This window comes from Spermophilus citellus, assembly GCF_964194105.1.
Source record: "Spermophilus citellus genome assembly, chromosome: 17".
NCBI classification, from domain to species: Eukaryota; Metazoa; Chordata; class Mammalia; order Rodentia; family Sciuridae; genus Spermophilus; species Spermophilus citellus.
In genome coordinates, this window is record NC_138199.1 from 12,538,961 (window position 1) to 12,561,597 (window position 22,637).

Genomic DNA, 22,637 nt, shown 5'->3' on the forward strand with positions numbered 1-22,637 from the left:
GCTCCCAAGTCCATAAAGAGAGACAAATGGTAAACAAAACCTCCTGTCTTTTGAAAGATTCCAGGACGAGTATCATTCACAAACCTTTCGGTGGAGAAAAGGGGAGAAATTTATCTCATCTGACTTTGTATAGGACAACGGCCTGCACCATAATGAGGCCGTGCCCGTGCTGTGAAATTGCACTGAATAGCCGGAGAGTGCACAGGCCTGTCCCCTGGGCATGTTTATTACGGCCCTTTGTACGCACCAACCCTGCCAGCCCCACTCTGCTTCTCAACGAGGGGAGGGGAGAAAAGAACCCAACAAATTTGTTGCTATGAAACTTCCCAAATGGGGGAACTGCATAATAACGTGTGGAATCAGATGCCCTTGCTCCAAGCTGTTCTTGTCGGGATCCACCCCTGCTCTACAGTGAACAAGGTCCTGCGTCAGCCAATCACCAGCCCTGTAGATGGGTGGCCTCGGTCCCCTGCCTGGGCCCCTCTTGGGCCCAGAGAAGTCAGGGATAAAGAAGGCCCCCAAGGCCATTCCCAAGCCAACTTGGGAGTCCAGAGCCAGTTGTCCCAATTCCCCTGTGAAATTCATTTGAATCAAAGTGAAGACGTGTGGCCTTCACTTGAGGGTTCCCTGAGGTCAATCTCAGGAGAACGGGGGGGCTGAGGCCAGTGTCACACACACCTACAAGGTTTGGATGCCTGTGACAGCAAACTGTCAAAATGCTGGAGGTCAGTGGGCTTCCTCCCATGAAAGGAAGCATTTCTTCAATCATGTGGCCCTCAGAAAGCAAGGCAGAAGACCCCCATGGAGGAGGTGGTGGTGGTGATGGAAGAAGGGAAGATATTGACCCAGAGACCCTGTGTGAAAATCTCGGGGGTACACACAGGCCCCCAAGCATCTTAACTTCTCCTAAAGCTGGTTCCTGCCAAGATCTCTGAGTCTCTTTGTGGTGGGAGATGTCCCTCGGAGGAATTGAAGATTTAAAGTTCCCAAATACCCTAAAAGGATGACATTAGGAAGAGAATCGGGGACAGATGTGGAACTTTCAAGAGCTGTCTTTCTTCATTAGGTTGTTGGAAATTTCTGGTCACATTTCTGCTCCTTAATCAGACAGCAGATTTTTTTTTTTTCTCACCAATCAAGAAGGAGGATCCTTTGGGCTCTCCTTTTCCTCACCAATCCAGAGGCAGGAACCTTGAAGCATTGTCTTTCTTCACCAATCAGACGGCAGGTTCCTTGAAGCATTGTCTTTCCTCACCAATCAGGTGGCAGGTTCCTTGAAGCATTGTCTTTCCTCACCAATCAGACGGCAGGCCCCTTGAAGCATTGTCTTTCTTCTCCAATCAAGACACTGAGAGTCCCGAAACCCTGCCTCATTTTCTCAGCAGGATGTAACTGTCTTCTCTCAGGAATTCTTCTCCCAGAGTTCCCATCAAGACCAGGGCAGCTGCTGTCCAGACTGAAAATGCAGACAGCCACCTAGGCTGGCCCTACCTTTTTAAATCATGGAACAGGGACAGCCCCTCATCTGCCTGCCTCTGTTCCTCCCTAGAAACCAGCAAAGGAAGCTGAGCATTGGTGGCCCTTCCACCAGAGAGGCAGACCCTGGAGAATGAACCTGAACCTTGTGGCTTCCTAGCATCTCTCACTCTGAGCAGTAAGAGGATAAGAAATGTCATGGCCGTTGTCCCTACCCTTGGCAACCGAGGGAAAGGTGGAGATGACCAAGCCTCTTTCCTTCCTGCATCTCCAGAGAACAGGCATTTTTGTCCTAACAGCAGAAAACAGCAGGCCAGGATAGGAGCAGCGCCCCCTTTCCCTGGCACAGGGCTGCGCACCTAAGTGGCTGCTATGGGTTAAAACTTCTTGGCTGAATCTCCAAGAAATCTATGTGTCAGCCAGCTGTTTACAAGACCCCTGGCCTCAATTTCTTCTGTAAAAATGAGACAACAAACACTGGGCACAGGCAAAGGAGCTGGATGCCTTCCAACTCTGCACTCAGAAAACCCACAGCCATCTCTCCCTGGTCTTGCCCTGATCATACCTTCCTGACACTGCAGACCTTTCTAGGGTCCCTTTGCCTGGGCCACCTTCCCTTTTCCAAGTCTCCTGGAGGATGCTTACCTGAAATCATTGCCTTTTTTGATATGGAAACAGTCCAGCTATCTTTCTGCTCAATTTTCTTCTGGCAATCACCAGAGGCTGATAAGTCCACAGATCTGGAGACAGCATGCTTCATCTTGGAAGCTACCCTTACTCATCTATGTGCATTTGGAATCAAAGGGCTCTCTCCTGGAGGAGACAAACTGGGAACCTGGGGAGGTTTCTGTTTTTGAAAAGAGGGTTCTGCACAAACAGCGCTGGCTTCATGCTCAGAAAGATGCATGCTTTGTCAAGCTCTCTGCCACTGTTGCGAAAGCCTTAATTATTTTTGAGTAAGGGGCCCCGTATTTTCACTTTGCTCTGGGCCCTGCAAATTATGCAGTCAGTTCTGCACATAAGTGCCCAACATCTGGTGGATTTCCTGTGACGAAGATGATACTTCATTCAAAGGCTGAAACCCAGAAGGGTTTCTGCACTGGACTCACGTCTGCCATGGCTTGGGGACCTTTTGTCAGGGTCTACACAAGCCCATGTCAGGACCCCGTGTTTGCTGAGCTGTTGGCTGGAGCTCTCGGAGGTAAACGTCTTCCTGAAAAGCCATGCTCCCGCCTGGCCCTGGGCCCCATCTTTGGGAGCAAAAGAACCCTGGTTCCTGGAATTCCCAAAAGCTAGCATGGGGGGAGGGTACTTCTCACCCTCCAACATCACTCAGTTCCCTGGCATTTCATCAGCTCTCTGAGTCATCTGACCATTGCCTCATTTTTGTTGGTGGGAGAAAAACAAAGAGCAGAAAGTTAAAACGTTAGTGCTTGCTTCAGTGAGCGAAAATAGAGTCTTCGGTCTCTCTCTCTCTCTCTCTCTCTCTCTCTCTCTCTCTCTCTCTTTTGTCCTGAGAAGTAAAGCTATTTGCAAATGGATTAAATGTTCCTTCTGAGACCCTGATCCTGAAACTGCGACCTCACTGCAACTGTGCGTGTCTATGTGTGTGTGTGACAGGGGGTGGGGGCCCATGCGCACACATCCAAAGAACTGCATCTGCGTGGGTTTGGGAAAAGAGGGTCCTTTGTCCCGAAGGTAAGCCTGGCGAACATGACTCGAGTCCCTGTGGTATGCAGCACACCTGTGCAGAGGAGAAGCTCAGGAGGGGGAGGCGTCAGCGGGCCAGCCCTGCACCCTCTTAGGGGATCACACCTTCTCCTTTCTTCTCCTTTGAGCCATGTCTCCATCGCCCCTTTGTTTTGGCTTACACCTTCAAATACCAGGGAGGCTCTGTGAGTGTGTGTGTGTGTGTGTGTGTGTGTGTGTGTGATGACCTCAGTCTACACTCCTCTGTATGGAAACTAGAAAAAAAAAAAATCACAAAGGAGAAAGAAAGGAAAGAGGTCAAGTTCTGTCCCACCCACCCCCTCCAAGCGCAGCCTACCTTTGCAGGCCTTCCGGTGGGTGATGGGCTTGCCCATGTCACGGTAGTAGCCCTCTTTGCAGTAGTGGCAATGGCGGCCAGCGGTGTTGTGACGACAGTTCAGGCAGACGCCCCCACTCTTGCGTCCGGACAGCTTGTAAAGCTCCATGTTGAAGCGGCAGCGCCGGGCATGCAGATTGCAGTTACAGGCTGCAGGAAAGACAGGCAGAGACTGTGAGCCAACAAGGGTGCTGCGGAGACAGACATCAAGGGGACCCAGAGAGATTCTGTTCCCAACTCCCCCCTTCATCTCCACTGCTGATCTCCGGAGGCAGTGTCTCGCCCCGGGAGCTCTTCTAGGGCTTTCTTTGTTTGCACCCGTCCATATGATTGAACACCTCAGGGTACCAGGGCTGAGGCTCCCACCAAATTCTTGTGTCGAAGTCTTAACCCCAAGTACCTCCGAGTTTCACTATGTTTGAAGACAGGGACTTTAAAGAGGTGAATGAATTAAAATGAGGCCCTTAGGTGGGGCCCTACTCCAAGGTGTTCCTATAAGAAGAGGGAATTTCTCTCTTGAGAGACTCAAGAGGTGTATGTGCACAAAGGAAGGACCAGCTGAGATGCACGGTGGTGCACAAACTGGAATCCCAGCAACTCAGCAGGTTGAGGCAGGAGGATCACGTGTTCGAGGCCAGCCTGGGTAACTTAGCAAGACCCTGTCTCAAAATAAAAAGGCTAAGGATGTAATTCAGTAGGAGGGTGTCCCTGGGTTCAAGCCCCAGTACCAGGAAAAAAAAAAATTTATTTTTTTAAAGAATAGGCAAGGACATGTGAGCAGGCAGCCACCTGCAAGCCAAGGGGAGAGGCCTTAGGTGAAACCAACCTTGACCTTGGACTTCCGGCCTCCAGAACTGGGAGGAAAAAATGTGTTTAAACCCCACAGTCTGAGCACACTCATACACTGCTTCTATGCCACCAGGCTCCCATTCCCTAGAGGACCCCAGGGCCGAGTGCCCCATCTTCCCTCCCACCATCAACCCAGAGGGCTTCCCATCTTGTAGAGGCCTGACCATCCCTGGGCTTGGGATCCCCTGCAGAGGACCCTTGGCTTGGTTCTCTCTGGCTTCCTCCCAGCCAGGCTTGCTTCCCTCCACCTCCTCCTTACACACGATTCAGGACTTGGCACCCTTCCCCCGTCAGCCCTGACGACCTCTGAGGACCATCTTCTGCCCCCCTAACCACGTCTGTGCTCCTGACTTAAAAACGGATATTCCCAGCTTGAAGCCTGGGGTCTCCACTTGGATGTAATAGCGCCTCCCTCGTTCACTCCTCTCCACACTGTCCTCCCACCCCCCTGTTGTCTGAGCCGAGGGCTCTGGGCCACTTTTACCACCGTACAGTCAGTCAATCATCCCTCCAGATCTGCAGGACAAGTTATAGATCCAAAATATTAAGGGGGGAAACAGCATCTGTACTGAACGTGTACTGACTTTACATGTTTATTTTTATAATGAAATTATTATTTCATTATTTTTATAATTATTTCATTATTCCCTAAACAACATAACAACTATTTACAAAGAAGAGACTATTTACACACGAAGATACTCGAGAGGTGTATGTGCACAACGGAGGGACCAGCTAGCCGTGCGGTGGTGCACAAACTGTAATCCCAGCAACTCAGCAGGCTGAGGCAGGGGGATCATGTGTTCGAGGCCAGCTGTTTGGTATGATAATTTAAAGTATACAGGAAGATATGTATAGGTTCTAGGTAGATACTTCATTTAAGGCACTTGAGCATCTGAGGATGTTGGTTTCCACATCAGGGATTCTCTATGGCTACCCAGGGACGACTGTCACCAGAGCAGGAATTCCTAAGCACCGATCTGAGGATGTCCATCAGGATCAAGTTGAAATCACTTATCATGGCCTTCAAGGGCTCTGAATCAGCCAGTCCTGCCTCCCGTCCAGCTGCAGCTCTGCTCACCCACCCCCTCCCTCTTCCTGCTTCAGTTGGGCTCAACTTTGGTCAGTTTCCAGAGTGAGCCATGTTCGAGGACTCCCCACCTGCCCCCTCCTGGTCTGCAGGTGCTGCTCCTTTCCTCCTTGGACACCCCCTCTTTGTCTGAATGCATCCTTCTCATGTTCCAGGTGTCTCATGACTTCAAGGTCATTTCCAGGCCCATCTCCACTGCCCCTCCTCAGCCTGGTCCAGGCACCAGCATGGCTCCCATAGAGCCCTCCTCACCCCCCCCCCACCCCTGTGATCTCCTGATACCTGCTCTCCTTGGGCTTCAAATTCTGGGATAACTCCAGCTTGGATCTGGCTACTCTGGCTCCCTCTTTGACCCACTATGCCTGGCCATTCTTCACAACTTTTAAATGTTACCTGGTACTGTGTTGTGAATTTCTTGCAATCTAAAGTAGATGCATTTAACAGCAGGGTCTCCTAGGGTTGGGCAACTAAGCTGTTTCCAATTTGTCACTATTATAAATAACACAGGGAGCCTGACATAGTGGCTCATGTCTATAATCCTAGGGACTCTGGAGGCTGAGGCAGGAGGATTGCAGATTCAAGGCTACCCCTAGCCACTTAGCAAGCCTTGTCTAAAAATATAATACAAAGGGCATGGGTTGCAGTTCAGTGGTAGAGCGCTTGCTTAGCATGTGGAAGGCCCTGGATTTAATCCTTAGTACTGCAAAAAAACATTTTAAAAGAAAAAAAATAGCACCATGGTAACCACCTTCGAACACAATGGTAATCACCTTGAACCACCTTGAAACACATTTCTCAAGGCAGAACTGTGAGTCAAAATTTTGGTTCTACATGTTTTTAACTTTGGATCCAAATCACCCAATTGCTGTCAAGAAAGGCTGTGCTGGCTCACTCTCCCAACAGCAGGATGTGACAGCTCTTGTGTTGCCACACCCTTGAGAAAAATGACAATGCACATTTGTTATAAGTATGCTTCTTTTCTTTAATCTTTGCCAATTTGTCTGGGAGGGGGGAACTCACACATGATTTTCATCTGCATGTCTTTGATTACGGGGGAGGCTGGGCATTTCTCTGAGTGTCTATTTATATTTCCTGAGTGTGCGCCCACATTGCCTGTTCATGCCATTTGCCCAGTTTTCAAATAAGGTGGGGTTTTCTTCGAAGTGTCTAGAGCTCTTTCACTATTGTATTTAAAAACATTTCTATGATACAAATATTTTGGCCCATTTCTTATTCATATGTTATTTCTATTCCTGATTTGCTTTTAAATTGCCACTTTACTTTTTCTCTGATGTTAAAATGCATTCCTTTGAATGCTCTTCCTAGAGTCAGCCCCCCCCCCCCATCCCTCCCTCACTGGTCACTCAATTAACAAGAGGAGACGGAGGATGGCTTTTGGAGGGAAGTGCTAAGACAGCTTACACCCTGAAGTGTGGAAGCTGCTGGAGGCCAGATGAGATCAGAGGACACCTCCGACCCCGAAGAGCTTTCCCAAGTGTCCCTCAGCTGGGGTCCCCAAGAACTTAGTTCAACCAGGTGCAATGAAAGAACGCTTGTACCCTGCCCTCCCCATGGGGGATGGTCACACTTAAAGTACATTCATCATTTCTTTGGTCTAACTCAGCTAGATAAGGGGGGCAGGGTGCTGTTCAAGGACATGAAGTGACCAACCATGGAGCCAGCGAATGGAGGGCCCAGGACTAGGCCCCAGTTTTCTGGCTGCTGACCCACAGCCCCAGAGCAAAGTGTCAGATCACTGGAGGTCACAAGCAGGCCTGGACCACAGCCCAGAATCTAGATCTATCCTACAAAGCACAGAAATCTCGGGGCCTGATACACCTGTCCAGGGCCAGGGATCTGGAAGAATCACCGGGTCTCACTTCCTTTGGCCTTTTATACTGAGAAAGGCCTTGGAGTGGCATCTTTTGGTTCTTTTTGGAGGCTGATTCCATCCTGTGTGCTCCCCTATAAAGGAGGCTCCAGCTGTCCACTGAGGGGATCAATAGACTTCTGAGCCCCTCCTGGGGACTCTGATTCCTTCCTGAGCTTCTAAGGGGAAGCCAGAGCTGGAATCTCACTTCTATATACACCTCACACCAACAAAAGGTTCATCCCAAACAACTGGTCACACAAAAGAGAGCTCTGAGGCCCGACTTCAAAAAGCAGGGCGTCCCCTCCTTCCCTCCTGCTTCTCGGAGCTGTCATGGACTTCAAGTGACAATTGCCCACGCTCAGACTTCTGCAAAGTATTTTACAGCTTGTTTTCTTTTCTCTTTGTTTTATTTTCTCTACACAAATGGAAAAATGCATCAGGCAAAGCGGCTCACATCTGGATCCCTCTGCTCTACCCAGAGGTGTCACCCAATCCGCCCCCCGGCCTGTCCCAGCTCCTGCCTTGGAGAGATACCTTAATCCTTCGTGCCTTCCTGTTTATCTTCTGCTTCTCTCGGAGGCAAAAATATTGGGTATTAGTTTCATTATCAGATTTCAAGGCGGGAAGGAAAGGGCAAATTTGTAAGAACTGAGGTCAGCCTGGGAGAGAAGGGGGCAGGGGAAGCAGGGAAACTCCTGAGGACTAGCACAGGCCAGGACAGAGTCCTGCCTGGCCTGTGAGGCTCTGCCTCTTACCCAGGGGTCCCCCAGCTACCCAGAGAGACTCACTTCCAGCTATCACACGAGGATCATCAAAGATGTACCAGGTGTGGCTACACTGCAGACATAAGGCATAAGGAGGGATAGGGTGGTGGGCGAGGGGGCTTCCCAACTGCGTGCCAACCCTCTCTGACACAGAGAAGGGACCAAGGAATAGGGTCCTATAGTCCTCTCCCAGCAGAAGTTCCTCTAAGTCCTACTATAACACAAATCTATGACCAAGATTCCTTAAGCCTTTCTCAGTCTTCTTCTACAAAACTACAATTGCCCAGCTCCTCGCCACCCCTCAGGTCAGTTCCATCCAACACATTTTTCATGGCACTCTAACTACATGCCACCCACTGCCGTGAGCTATGTGGCAAACAGAGATGGATGACTCTCAACTGTCCTGGGGCTTCTCCCTGATAGGGGGAGGGCCAGAGAAGCCTCCTATCGGCACACTCTTTGATAAAGTGGGACAAATGTGCTTGTCAGCTGTGTTGGTTTGCCGAGGATAGGCATAGTGTTTGCTCTGACATCCACTAACACAAAGCAAGCCTGGATACACTTTTGTTGTACAAATGAAGAGAAAAAATGTTCAAGAGAGAAGATGGAGAGATAAATGGGATGAGGTGGTAGATAGACAGGTGGGTAGATGGGGTGGACAGATGGACAGATGTATTGGTAGCTGGATGGGTGAAGTGATGGATCAGTGAATGGACAGACTGGGTGATGAATGGATGGATGGATGGATGGATTGGTACATGGATGGATAGATGAATAAATTGGTGGATCAACAGATAGATGGATTGGTGGATGGATGGATTAGCAGGTAGAAAGGTAAGTAAATAGGTAGACAGACAGGTAAGACAGAGAACATACTGCCTAGACCAGACCCTGATAAGGCATAAACTTGTGACACTTTTTTGCTTTAGGGTACCGGGAATTGAACTCAGGGACACTCGACCACTGAACCACATCCCCAGTCCTATTTTGTATTTTATTTGGAGACAGGGTCTCCCTGAGTTGCTTAGCACCTCACCATTGCTGAGGATGGCTTTGAACTCACAGTCCTCCTGTCACAGCTTCCAGAACAGCTGGGATTACAGACATGTGCCACTGTATCCAGTGACATTTTTTTTTCAATTGCTGCTTTAAACTCAACTTGCTGTTTTAACTCACAGTTTGACTTCTGTCCATTCAAGTAGTCTGAGAAGCTTTAGGGAGAAGAACACACATCTAAGTGCCATCGACTCCTGCCCAGGACTCTAAACAGATCTTGCACAAACACTGAGTCTGCAAACCCTAGTTGGATGATGCTGGTCCTCCCCAAAAGACCCAGATAAACTAACCTCCAAGCCCCACCAAGATCACCCCAGGCCCAGAAAGTGTTCCGCAGACACTGTTGAGCTATTTCCCGACCCTATCTCTCAGGGATGCTGATCCTGCCTCCCCGAAATTTATGTGGTTCAGGGTTCGGTCCCTGGTCTTGGCCCCAGGGTCCTCGCTCTGCCCTCTTAGCACACAGGATCTCTGTCTTCTCTCCTTCCCAGGGTAATTCTTTTAGGAAAGCTGCCCCATGTTGTTTATGCAGTATATTGGGAAATTTTGGACTTATGTGTCTATAGCTGAACTGACCAAAATAACTGACCCATATAAAGCACCATCCACAGACTGGGGAGTTTGTATCAAAGACCAGTCCCCAACCCTGGGCTTCCCGTTGGCCAGGAAGAAGGTCAGCTCCCCTCTGGATCTGTCATGATCAGAGGCACATTTCAACATCTCCAGAGCACAAGGGCAGGCTGGGCGTGCCCGGCACACGCAGGGACTTGTGGTGCTATTTCCCCTACTGGTTCCTTTGCTAATTACATCTGGAGTGCTGGTGTGACAGCACCAAGCCAGACAGAGTCCTGTCCTTGGGATGTTCCCATCTCAAAGGGGAGAAGGATCCATAAAAGATCTAGGATTTCTAGCTTTGAGCAGAACTATCAGGACCAACAGGGATGTCCATCTGCTGGGCTCTTTTGGAAGAAGGTGACGAGGACAGGACCCGAGAAGAGAGTCAGAGCCCAGATGAAACATTCTGCCAGCACTGCTCCAATGGCACATGCGCAGGGGGTCGCCTGGGGCTCTGTCTAGATGCATTCTCCTAAGCCCCCCCCCCCACATCAATGCTCCTGGCCTGCAGGCCAGTATAGACCAATGGAACCAAACAGAACAGAACCCATTGTGTGGTGAGAGAGAAGAGAGTTCATGGTGGACAGTCTGCAAAGAGGACAATGGACAGGGGTCTGGTTTCATAAGAAACTTCTCCTTAAACAATTGGTACAGAGTCATACAAATATTTGAGAGCTATTTTTAAGAGTTTGAGGTCGCTTGTATTTCCTTTTATTTATGACTTTGCTCTCCATTTGGTGCACTATTTATTTAGAAATCGTCTGCTTTTTGTTTATAAATTTTAAGTGTTCCATGTCCAGTAAGTGTCCTTCTGAGGCCAGCTTTCAGCATCTCCTGAAATGGCTGGGCTGAGCCACCACAGAGCCCACACACCTGGTTCCCAGCAGCACCCGGATATCACCCTCACTGGACTCTCAGAGGGAGGGGCTGAGGCACGATGGGCCCAGGCATTTCTGGAAACCACAGCCTTTTGTGTCTACAGGTGAGCTGGGCCTAAGAGAAGTGATCGTGAACATAGATAAATTTATAAAACAATCAAAGCCCACACTATAGGTTTCACTTTATGGTTGGCAAATCCAATGGCAGGTGGATTGATTTGTGTAGTCAACACATATGTACTGAGCACCTACCATATTCCAGGAACTACACAAGGAGCTCTAAAGGGAGCAGGACAGAGTCTTCGAAGGTTCCCAGGTGTGGCTAATGCTGCTGCCACTGTCACTCCAAAGCCACCACTCACAAAGGTGACTAGAACTTGTCACTAGAAATGTCAGTTGGCCAGATACGAGCCGCGGTGAGCAGCCACGAGTGAGTCCAAGAGATTGTTTACTAGGAGGACATGCATGGAGTCTTTGGGTTCCAGTTAAGACTCTAGGGTCTGCAATAATGTGGGGCTGCCTTGTTTCAAGTTCAATTTTAAAAGCCATTGGCAAAGGTCCCCACGAATGGGACAACTTGGTTGTGTGAAAGAAGAATCAGCTGTCCACACTGGGCAGGACAATCCAGACAACATGAGATTGTTCTACGGGATTCTCAGGGATCCCAGCAAACTCAGGAGGAAAGTAGTGGTCTCTCCAGACAAGAGAGGGGCCACCAAGGAAGGACACCCCCCTGCAGAACGTACTTCTGCACAACGGCTCATTCATTTCTTCATTCAACAAATATTAATGGGGCCCTTTCGAGGCACCAGGCTCTGAGGCAGAAGCACAGCTGTTGTGTGGCTGTACTTGGCTCTGGCTAAAACAGATTATGGCCCCTTCCTCCTTCTCCCCAAATGTGGTTTTCAATTCAAGCAGCTCCCCCCCCCCAAGGCCCAGCCAAAGGATGCTTCTCAAAGCTGGTGCACAGGTTCTCCGGAACTGTCTGCTAAGACTCCAAGTGCACAGCCCAAACCCAGAGCTTCTTCCCAGTAGGTTGTATAGGGGGGTGAGACTGTGCACATCTCACAAAGTCCCAGGTGGCCTGAGGGACACACTTTGAGAACCACCACTCTAGAGAATGCAGAGGGACAAAGAGGATGCCTGGAGCCCTGGGAGCCAGGGGCTTGTGACACAGAAGCAGAGCCTGGGTGAACATAACCTTTAGTAAAGTCATATCACACACAGCCATATAGCACATCACTAGGAAAGAGAGGTGGGCACGATTTGGGAGGACTGAGCTCTAGCCCCAGGAGTGTGACCTTGGAAAGTCCACCTGGCTCCTCCAAGCCTCCATCTTCACACCTGAAAAGATGAAGACATTTGGATCTGATGATCTTTAAGATATCTTTCTGGCTCCCCCAAAACCTCTGTCTCCATGATACCAAAACTCCTGGGAGGGTTGGGGACAGATCTGAACATTCACAACAGATCTGAACATTCACAGATGTGCTGGGGAGGGTATCCAGGAGTGCAGGAGGGGAGTGCTCAAGGTTTCCGCGATGAAGATGATGAGATTGTGAAGAGACTCAGGGTGGGACTGAACAGAGGGGACAGGACCACAGAAGGGACAGTAAGACCACCCCCGGGCTTAGGTGGATTACAGAGGGGACTTGAGAGGGAATCCTGTGAGCTTCCATCTTGCTGACAGTAGAAGTGACAGGTCTTCACTGGATGACAGGTTCAGGAGGGGGACAGGCTGGTAACTTGGAAGGGGACTGGACATAATTAATCCCTGGGTCTTTGGGAGAGAAAGGATTCCTTCCAGGGTAGCAGGCGGAGGAAACCCTTTTGATGCACAGAGCGCAGTAAATCCCCCCTTATCCAAGGTTTCGAGTTTCCAACCTTTCAGTTATCTGTGATCAACTGGGATTACAAAAGAGGGTCATGGCTCAGTGACCCAGGATCCCCCAAGCAGATGACCCTCCTCCTGACGTATCATCAGAAGATCAAGAGTCACGGGACCCTCTATCACAATGCCCAGGTCACCTCCCACACTTCATCTCATCAGGTAGGAACCGAGTCACCTCAAGCCAGTCACCTCAAGCCATCCCAAAACAGTGAAGGCAGCACAGTAAGATATTCTGAGAAAGAGAAAGAGCACTTAACTTTTATTACAGTGCATTTTAATATCTGTTCTATTTCACTATTGATTTTATTGGTGATCTCTCACTGTGCCTCATTTATTAAGTGAACTTGATCATAGGTGTGTGTGTGTACAGGAAAAACACAGTAAATATAGGGCTTGGTTCTATCTGAGGTTTCAGGTGTCCCCTGAGGCTCTTGGGTATCCTGCTTTGGGGCATGCACAGGGCTGGGGGTTCTTGGAGGAGGATTTCATGAAGCGCAGAGACCAACAGGGATCCTCCTGGTCAGCCTGAAGGCCAAGTTCTCACAGAGAGGCTTCCCCTTCCTCTCTAAGTCAGTCCTCTGAGGAGCCCGGAGGCCTGCCTGGCCACAGCCATTTATTCTGAAGCTCCAATTTGAAAACAAAATCCCCCCCCCCACTTCCAACCCCACCTGGACTTTATCTTCTTTATCAGGGACACAATGGACCAGGGGTGGATCAAGGTGGTAGGGTAAAAAAAAAAAATGTGGGAAAGGCTTGGGAACTCCAGTCGGACCATGGAGGAGGCCGAGGCTGGCCAGCCAAAGACAGGCTTTAGATGGTTTCTGATAAAGTCCCTGGAGATAAGTGGCCTGTGTTTGTCGAGGGCTTAGAGAGCTTTAGCCAAGTCTGATCACAAAGGGGCCCTCTGTCAACAGTCCTTCAGGCCACTAATAGGGCTGAACAAACACTAGAGTCACAAGTTCTTCACACCTGTGGAGCTTGGGAACGGACTCAAGAGGGCAGACAAAGGGGCTGAGGGGAGGGAGCCTGGGCCCCTACCCAGCTGGGCTCTCCCGGAGCATCTGGAGAAAGGACTGGGGTGGGGGAAAGATAAGTCCAAGTCTGGCAAGCCCCGGCTCCTTCTTCCACCACAAAAGTGAGCTCCCCCTGGTCAGAGAGACCCACTGACCATTGGGGACCCAGCTACAGGGTGGGACAGGGCCACAGACAGGATTAAGGTACGGGGTTAGAGGGTCCAGAGAACACCGCCGAGGCCTGTGGCTCTTTCTCCCCCTGTGTGGGGCCACCGTCCCCTCCCCTAGTTGACTGCGGGGTCATCTCCCAAATCTTCTTGACCTCATCATCATTTTTTCCACTTTTTTTTTTTTCCCCTCTGTAAACATCTTAGCCTTTTCTTTCCCCTGCCCTTTTTTGGCTGCTACGCCTCCCCCTAAGGCTTCCAAGCCATCCCCTCTTAACTAACATCTCCCAGGCCCTTCGCTGAGGACAGCACAGGCCTTCCCGCACAAACATCCTCCTCCTGGCCCCGCGGGGAGGCCCCTCTCTGTGGAGGAAATGCCAAGGAGGCTTTGGTAAGCACCGAGCAGTCACCGATTCTTGGTCTGCAGAGTTCCTCAGATCCTCCCTCTCCAGAGCCCTGGCCCCAGACAGCTGGGTGGGCTGAGAGTGGGCCTCACCCTGGCTTGACACCTCCCTCAGGGTGTCAGCCTTAGCACCCCCCCCCCCCACCTCCAAGTGGCCCTCCACCCCAATCCCTCTTCAAACCTTCCTCTCATCTTGTGACTGCCATGTTCTGGAACCTTCTGTGGCTGCCCACCTCCTTCAAGATGCAAACTCCCTCGCCCTCAAGGGTGCAAATGGTTTCAAAATGGAGGTGCAGAGACGCCCAGGGGTCTTGCTTCTTCCTCATCATAGGGCCCCATGTAAACACCCTACCCCATTCCCATCCACAGGGAGCAGGGAGGACGGATGTTGTCCCCTGAAGGAGAAACACAAGGGCTCGGGGCTGGTGTAGCCTGCTAAGGTCTCCCAGTTTGCCCTGCGGTCACAGAAGACATGAGAAACCCGAGGACCTGGTGACAATGTGATTAACTCCTCACCTGGTAACTCAGGGCTCTTCTGGCCAGCAAGGGGACAGGGGGATGGTCTAGGGCAGAAAGAAGTTGATGATCCCCATCACCACCACCACCCCCCCTGGGGCTGCCAGAATTCCTTCCTGAAGACGCACTTTTCAGAGAAGGGGTTGTCTGGGAAGAGCTCCCCCCACAGCTTTGTTGCCACGAAATCCTCTTTGCCTTGTGACTCGTGGGCCCCGCCAGATGCCTGCTGGCAGCACCAGGGGCTTCTTTCCAATGGTTCTCCCCAGAGGTGCTGCGCACACTCCGTGAGCTTTCTGCAACCAACATATGAGGGCTGACTTGCCAGCAGAGCTGGCCAAGCCTGGCTCCCGGCTCCCTGGAGTCATTTCCCATCTGTAATGGGTCCCATCACCAAGGCTGGCACATGCCAGGCCGGAGATCCAAGGCGGGATCCAGCAGCAGTGCGGGGAGGCCCTTAATGACTTGCAGTCACTCTGTTCTCCCCGCATCAGCCTGGGAAGCCTGTGATCCTGTGATGGGGACTCCTTCCCCTCCGGGGGGCCTGCATCCTTCTGTTTGACTGCTTATTTAGTTGACTCTCTGGTTAACTTTGACTTGAGTTGGAAGCTCCAGAGAGCAGCCTACACCACCCTCGGACTCCAGAATGCACGCCGTGCCCTGCAAGCCCCATCCACGCAGGTCCCTGCTCACAGAGGGGACTGGCTGAAATTGGGGGTCCCGAGAGCCATTCTGGGTCAACACCCACGTTTCTTCTCATGTTCCTAATTCACTCTCCAACTAGGGTTGCCAGATTTCACAAATGAAAATACAGCACTCCCGTGTAAATGTGAATGGCAATGAACAATTTTTAGAATATGCCCCGAGGCTTGCACGGCAATCATAACTCCAACACAACCTAGATCCCTATCAAACCTGCCCTCTGCCTAAGACGTGTGACTTCTACGGGACAGATTTTATCAAAGGCAACTCTAATTTTCTCAGCACCTGTGGGTCCCGGAAGAGGTTAAAAGGTTCCTTAATTCAACAGGCCCAGGAGGGGAGTGTCCTGTTTGAGTTTTTTAAAACTTTTTTTTAATTCAAAGGGCTGTCTGATTCTTTGGTTCTTGTTTGGTTAGTGTCAATCTGTCCATCCCTACTCACTTCTGTTTGTCCACTACAGAAGAGAACAGAAGCCCCGTGCTGGAGGCCATGGGGTCCTATAAGAGAAGGCAAAGGATGCCACCCGTCAAATGACCCCCCAGATGTACCCCCTGCTGTATGACACCATTATCACGACTGAGAAGCAGATCACCTCTCTGCCGTCCCCATGCTTCTAAAAGCTCTGTTATTCCTGAGCACGCCACAATTCTCCAAGCAAGGAACCCCGACTTCATATGCAAAGATCTCTACATGGTAGGGGTACACGCAGAAGGAAGGCAGGTACGATCTGAGTGGCCCCAAATCTTTACCCAAAGACTGTTTTCATCCGGGCATGTTTTGTGTTGGAACTGATCAAAATCTGAACCCCAACTCTGAATCCAGTTCTTTTAATCAAACCAATTAGGTATGATTTATTTAGAGATCGGTAAACTATTTATGAGATCACTATGAAAGACCTTAATTAAAAACCATACTGCAGAAAAACACAAGTGGCCCTTCGCAGCACGAACGGAATGACAGGGGACAGCAGATTCCAACGGACCGAGGGAGCTGGTGACCGAGGGCCACCCCTGGGAGATAGGGACCTTGCCGTCCCTGAAGGCATTCAAGGAACAGAACAAGGAGATTCCAGCTCTGGGGAGGAGGTAGAAACAGACTGATATAATTCCTTGCAATTCAGAGAACTTTCAACGAGAGCCTGTCCATCCTGGGGCTGGGAGATACCTCCAAGTTTGAGGTTAGGACTGGCCCTCGTAACATTCTGACACAGAAGTTAGTGACGGGGAGTCAGGGGGTGCAAATAACCTTGGGTCCTCTGGATAGGGACTGTGCATGTGGAAAGTAGACGGCAGAACTTCCCTAAGGCAAATGTGGGGGGACGGATGTGTAGAAAACAAATCCAAATAGCCCTTCTGACCCAGGCACAGTGACTACAGGCTCCCACCTCTTATCCCAGCAACTTGGGAGGCTGAGACAGGAGGATGGCAAGTTGTGGCCAGCTTCAACAACTGAGCAAGACCTTGTCTCAATAAATAAATAAATAAAAAGATCTGGGGGTGTAGCTCAGTGGTAGAGCACTTGCCTAATATGCACAAGGCCTTGGGTTCAATCCCCGTTCCTGCAAAAATAAAACTAAGACAACCTTTCTAGAATGGTGTTCTAAGTTATCCATGATGGCAGAAAATATAAACTCTTCCTCCTGGAGAGACAGTCAGTGACTCTGCTTCTGCCATCTTCTGAATGGCCTTTGGGGCAATGCAATGACAGAGAGGTGGCAGTGATTTTAGCCAGAATATCAGCCTGAAATGTTTCAGGGTTTCAAAGGCTTCAAGGTCAACTGATCTGCAGACCGGCACCAATACAACTCACTGCAGCTGGTACCTCTGAGTTGGGTTGCAGCCAGGACGCTCATTGTTGAGTATTTGGAACATCTCTTTCCTGGATTTAGGGATGGTATGTCAACTCAGAGGCTCAGCAAGAATCCAACAAGAGACTGATCCTTACGGGAAAGGGGAGCCTGTGGCAAGTCAGCCCCCAACCCTCCTCTTCCCAGTTGTTTTGAGGGTGAGCAACATGGCTGAATGCTTGGCTCACTGGTCACCCAAGACATTCTGCTGCCTTGATCTGTTTCAACAACAAGAGGGTACAGAGGCCAGGAGTCCTCCCCAGATGTTCTAAAGACCCTCAAGTCCCTCCAGCCCTGCCAATCAGCAGAAGGTTTGAGAGGGAGGAGGTAACCAAACTCTCTTCTGCTGGTTGCTTTGGGTCTGAATCCCACGGTGTGGGTAAGAAAGGCTTTCCCCTCGTTGAGGCCTCACCCCCAAAGTGGGCAGGAAGCTGCTAGAACGGCAGCATGTCCTCAAAGAGTGAGGAGCTTCTCAGAGCTCTCAGATGGAAAAGATGGAGAACAGATACCAGGCCGCTGCCTGAAGGATGAGGTGGGCCACGGGAGGAAGAAAGTGGGAGGTGGGAATGGAGGGCGGTACTCAAAGATGGAGCCACTGACACCTGCCATCATCGCTCACTTTGGTCACTAAAACAGGAACAGGTGATTTGCCCAGAGTGGCTCTGTGCACCAGGCTCCGGGGGTCTTTTACTCTTCCCTGTTTCCCTGTGAGGCTAGGACTCTCTAGCCCTCACCCTGCGCCTTAAACACCCACGTCACATCCTGAACATGTGCCAAAGAGATAAATGAAGGATGTGCATGAAAGAGTTCCTGATGAGGGACCTCCCAGATGTGAGATGGCTCCAGCCATCCGCTTTGTGATTTAGAAACAAAATCTTATCTTCTTCTAGACCCTGGGAGCCGGGATAGAAACTCAGTACTAACCCTTGTGCAGTTCTAAACACCTCACACTATGACCTTGTACTCATCCCTCGGTATCCAGGGATTGGTTCCAAAACCCCCCAAGGATTCCAAAGTCTGTGGGTGCTCCAGCCCCTAATATAAGATGGTATAGCATCTGCACATAACCAACAACACAATCCTCCCATGTACTTTATGTTATAGAGATGATTTAAAGTATTAGGTATCATACTGTATTAGGTATTATAAGTAATTGTAATATGAGGTATTATAAGTAATTATAATACCTAATACAATGTAAAAGCTGGGTAAATAGTTATTATACTATATTCTCTAGGTAATGATGACAAGAAGGGTGTACATGTTCAGTACAATGCCACTATTTTGCTGACTATGTTTGACCTGATGTTGGTCAAATCTTTTGACTTAAAAGCCTTGGATATGGGGCTGGGGATGTGGCTCAAGCAGTAGCGTGCTCGCCTGGCATGCTCGGGGCGCTGGGTTGGATCCTCAGCACCACATACAAATAAAATAAAGATGTTGTGTCCACCGAAAATTAAAAAATATATATATATTTTAAAAAGCCATGGATATGAAGTTCCAACTGAACTTTCATTCCACTAAAGGAAGCCAAAAAAATATATGAATTCACTGGGGCCTAATATCATATTCTACTTATCCACTCAAGTGTTGCTCACAAACACCAGGTGGGGAAGGTTTTGTTATCCCCATTTCACAGATGAAGACATTGAGGGCCCCGGATGAGCTCACAGGAGTAACCGGGATTGGAACCCCACCCGGCACCAGCTGACTCCCAGGGGCCAACGGTGTGAGTCCTACCCACTAGACCTCCGCCCCGTGACTTGTTGGTTTTGTCACCAGAATAGAACTCTTTAAGGCACAAGCTGGGCTTGGTGCAGTTATCTTATGACAATAGCTCCTCTCAGGTAGTCTTTGGAAATGTTTTTCCTGGCCCTAAAATTAGGGAGGTTGGGGAACCAGACAGGTTCCTTGTACAAGTCAGGGGCAGGGGAAAGCCATGTGTGAACGCCCCGCATTTCTTGGCCCTGGCGCTTCTGGCTGCTTTGAATGTGGCTAATTCCCCAGGCGTCCTCTGTAATTCCACAGTAATGTGGCTTTAATTGTCCCCAAAGCGGGCCATTCTTCCTTTATTGTGCAGTAAATTTCCCTCCAGAGTTCAGATTTCATGCGCCTGCCCCAGCCGCAGAGCCAGCCAGCCTGGGGAGGGGGGAGGGGGAGGGAGGCAGCCTTGTCCTCACGACTGGCCTCTGGTCCTAGCCAGTCCAGCCCCTTCTCCTTCTCTGGCCCTGCCATGGCCTGGTGCTCCAAACGGCCACAGGGCAGACATCAGGACCCCCGAGGGAGGGGCACACTTGAGGAGGCAGGGATGTTAGTCTGTGGTTGTCTGGAAAAGGAATTAACTTACCAAATGCAGACAAGATGCAACCGTGGGGTTCGTTAGGCTGTAGTCAGGATGGCTTCCCTCCCCTTGCTCATTCCTGTCACAAGCAAATGCCACTGAGCAGGGGAGCAGGTGCTAAGAAAGGTCTCGGGGAGCCTGTTCTAACCTCCCACCTGCGCTGCTGGGGCCGATCACCTAACTCCTCCTGCTCCTCCCTGCTGGTCAGTGAAAGAGAGTAATTACAAGCACCCCATTATCAGATGAGATAAGGTGGGTTGGACTGCCTCAGCCTCATTACAACGTGAAGGTGAAGAGGGTGAGTCTGGAGCCAGATCTGTGTGTTCAAATCCTGTCTGTCACAGGCTAGCACCGTGCACTTGACCTTGGCTCTGTCTGTTAACCTGTCAGCTTATTTATCTGGGAATGAAAACAGCCATAGTGCCTGCCTGTCAGTGTTGCTGATGTTACCTCCACCAAGATGGACAACACAGCTCCAGGTTTCCCTGCAGATCTACTGGATGCAGAGGACCCATCAGAAATGACCTACAGAAATGACCTACACGCTGAATGAGCTCGTCACCAGAAGACAGATAGAAAAGCAGATGGCAATATACTCAGGAAACCACACCAGGGGGATGTCACCACCAGTGGTCACCCATGGGAGCCCCTGGGCCTCTGCAGCCTCAGTCCCTAGTTCCTCTCCAAGGGGTCTCCTGATTTAATATGAGACTTTTCTTGCAATGACCTGACAAAATTTGTGCCCATATCTGTATATTGAAGGGCTTGGGCTGCTCACCGTGACAACCTTGTCAGAATCCAAAAACCATCTAGAACATAACAGAGAGAAACCTGGAAAGGAAACCATTTCTCCAAGCAGTCAAAAGAAGGACTCTTGGGGGCTGGGGTTGTGGCTCAGCCGTAGAGGGCTTGCCTCACACGTGCAAGGCCCCGGGTTCGATCCTCAGCACCACATAAAGATAAATAAATAAAATAAAAGGTATTGTGTCCAACTACAACTAAAAAATAAAAATAAATAAAACAATAAGTAAATACATAAAATTTTTAAAAAGACATAAATAAAAGAAGGAAGAGCTCTTCCCTGCATGGTTGTTGCTAATCATTCATGTGGAATTCGAACGCCCTTCTAGGCCCAACTTTGACAGCTAGGAGGGAGACAGGACAGGAAGGACCAGAAATCTAATAAGCATAGCGATGTGAGGTGCCGGAGAAGGGGTGGCTGGCAGCACACCTCAGCATTCCCCTGTCAAAGGAAAAGAGAATGACTGGTATTCAGAGTGGTGGAGTCCTCAGAGGTGACGTCATGCACCCCTTAGGTTCTGCTTGAGGAATATGCACTCCTGTGAGGTCCTGGGGGATCTCTTCCTGAGTGGGAGGCTCAGGCTGTCCACCTTTTTTTGCATGTCCTCCCAGCCTCCGGGTCACACCTGTTTCTCTGCACTCCTGCCATCATGCTGGGTTACACGGGCATCAACTTGAACAAGTCAAGGCCTCAGGTTTGTGGCCCCTACATTGCTATTACCTTCTCCTCTCTTTTCCCATGCAAACTTTGGGTTCTTCTGCAAAACAACCTGCCACTGGGAAGATGGACATAAACCCATGACCACCTGTCTCCCCAGATACTCCCTGCTACTCCTTCTAAGCCTTCGCTCAGCTGTCCCTTCTTAGCAGTCTGGCCCTCCATTGTCCCTTCCTGGCTTACATTTCCTCCGTATCACCTAAGAGTTGACATGCACTTTACATGTTGATTCTGTCACCCAGCAGTAGGCATGTACTTTACGTATCGTTTTTATTAAATCAACTTGTAGTTTCTGCACACTTTACACCCTGACTTTGCTGGTTATATTACCTTGGGGCACACATAGACAGTGGTCCCCTAATATCTGCGGAGGATTAGTTCCAGGACCCATGCAGATACCAAAATCTGAGAATGCTCAAGTCCCTTATGTAAAAAGGTGTGAAATTTGCAGATCACCTGTGTTCATCCTCTCATGTAGTTTAAACCTCCTCTAGATTACTATAATACCTAATACAATGTGAATATGATGGGAATAGTTGTCCCACTGTATTGTGCAAGAACTAATGACAAGAATGAAAAACTTTGTACCTGTTTGCTGCAGGCATATTTCTTTTTTTGTATCAGGGATTGCACCCAGGCATGTTTACCCACTGAGCCACACTTCCAGCCCTTTTTATTTTATTTTTTTTTTTTATTTTGAGATAAGAGTCTTGCTAAGTTGTTTAGGGCCTCACCAAGTTGCTGAGGCTGGCTTTGAACTTGCAATTCTCTTGCTTCAGGCTCCCAAGTTGCTGGGATTCCAGGCAAGGGCCAGCTTCCTTTTGGAGTTGTCTTATTTTGCTTTGTTTTGTGCTGAGGATGGAGCCCAAGGCTTTGCACATGCCAAACATTTTGTTCTACCACTGACCTGCATCCCCAGCCCACAATTCTTTAAGAAAATGTTTTTCAACCTGAGGTTGTTTGAATGCATGCACATGAAACCCATGGATATGGGGGACCGACTATTCTTTACACACTGACTTACTCGCTAAGCTTCCCCTATCTAACATAGAAGATCCTCAAATTCCGGGATTTTTGTTTTATTCTATCCCCAGATGTCTCCCTGGGCTTAACAGAGCCTGGTACACAGTCACACCTGTGAGTCAATCCTTCCCACCCTCTTGGCCTCACCCCCTGTCCTCAAGGGAAACGAGAACCTTAGACCAGCACTCCTATTGTTTGCTGCTAGCCGACCCTAAAGCCACCTTCCTTAAGGCCACCACCCTCCTTCTCCCTGTTTAGGGCCAGTCCCCCCAGCTGTGTTTTGAACCCATCTCCTCTTTTGCCTCTTCAGGGAGCATGGCTCACTCCTTTCTTCTGTGTCCCGGATCCTAACTCTCCTCCCATCAGCATGCTCCTAAGGACCCCCCTCCTAAGGGCCACCCCTCCACCTCGTGTCTCCCAGTGACCACCTCTCAGCACTGGCACAGCGGCACCTACATCCCCTCTCCTCCTGCCCACTTTTCCGCCCCTCCGCTCTGCCTCTCTTGACCCCACCGCCCACCAGAACACCCAC

The 22,637-nt window shown here is 49.9% G+C and overlaps 1 protein-coding gene across 3 annotated transcripts in view; it reads right to left on the reverse strand.

Annotated features, from left to right (window-relative positions):
* The window catches only part of NTN1 (netrin 1), a 176,598-nt gene that overhangs the window by 59,731 nt on the left and 94,230 nt on the right, over positions 1-22,637 (reverse strand). For all 3 annotated transcript variants that reach the window (XM_081271210.1, XM_081271211.1, XM_081271209.1), the window contains exon 3: positions 3,524-3,712. In XM_081271210.1, coding sequence (XP_081127336.1) covers positions 3,524-3,712 — 189 coding nt within the window. The remainder of the gene's footprint in view (positions 1-3,523; positions 3,713-22,637) is intronic.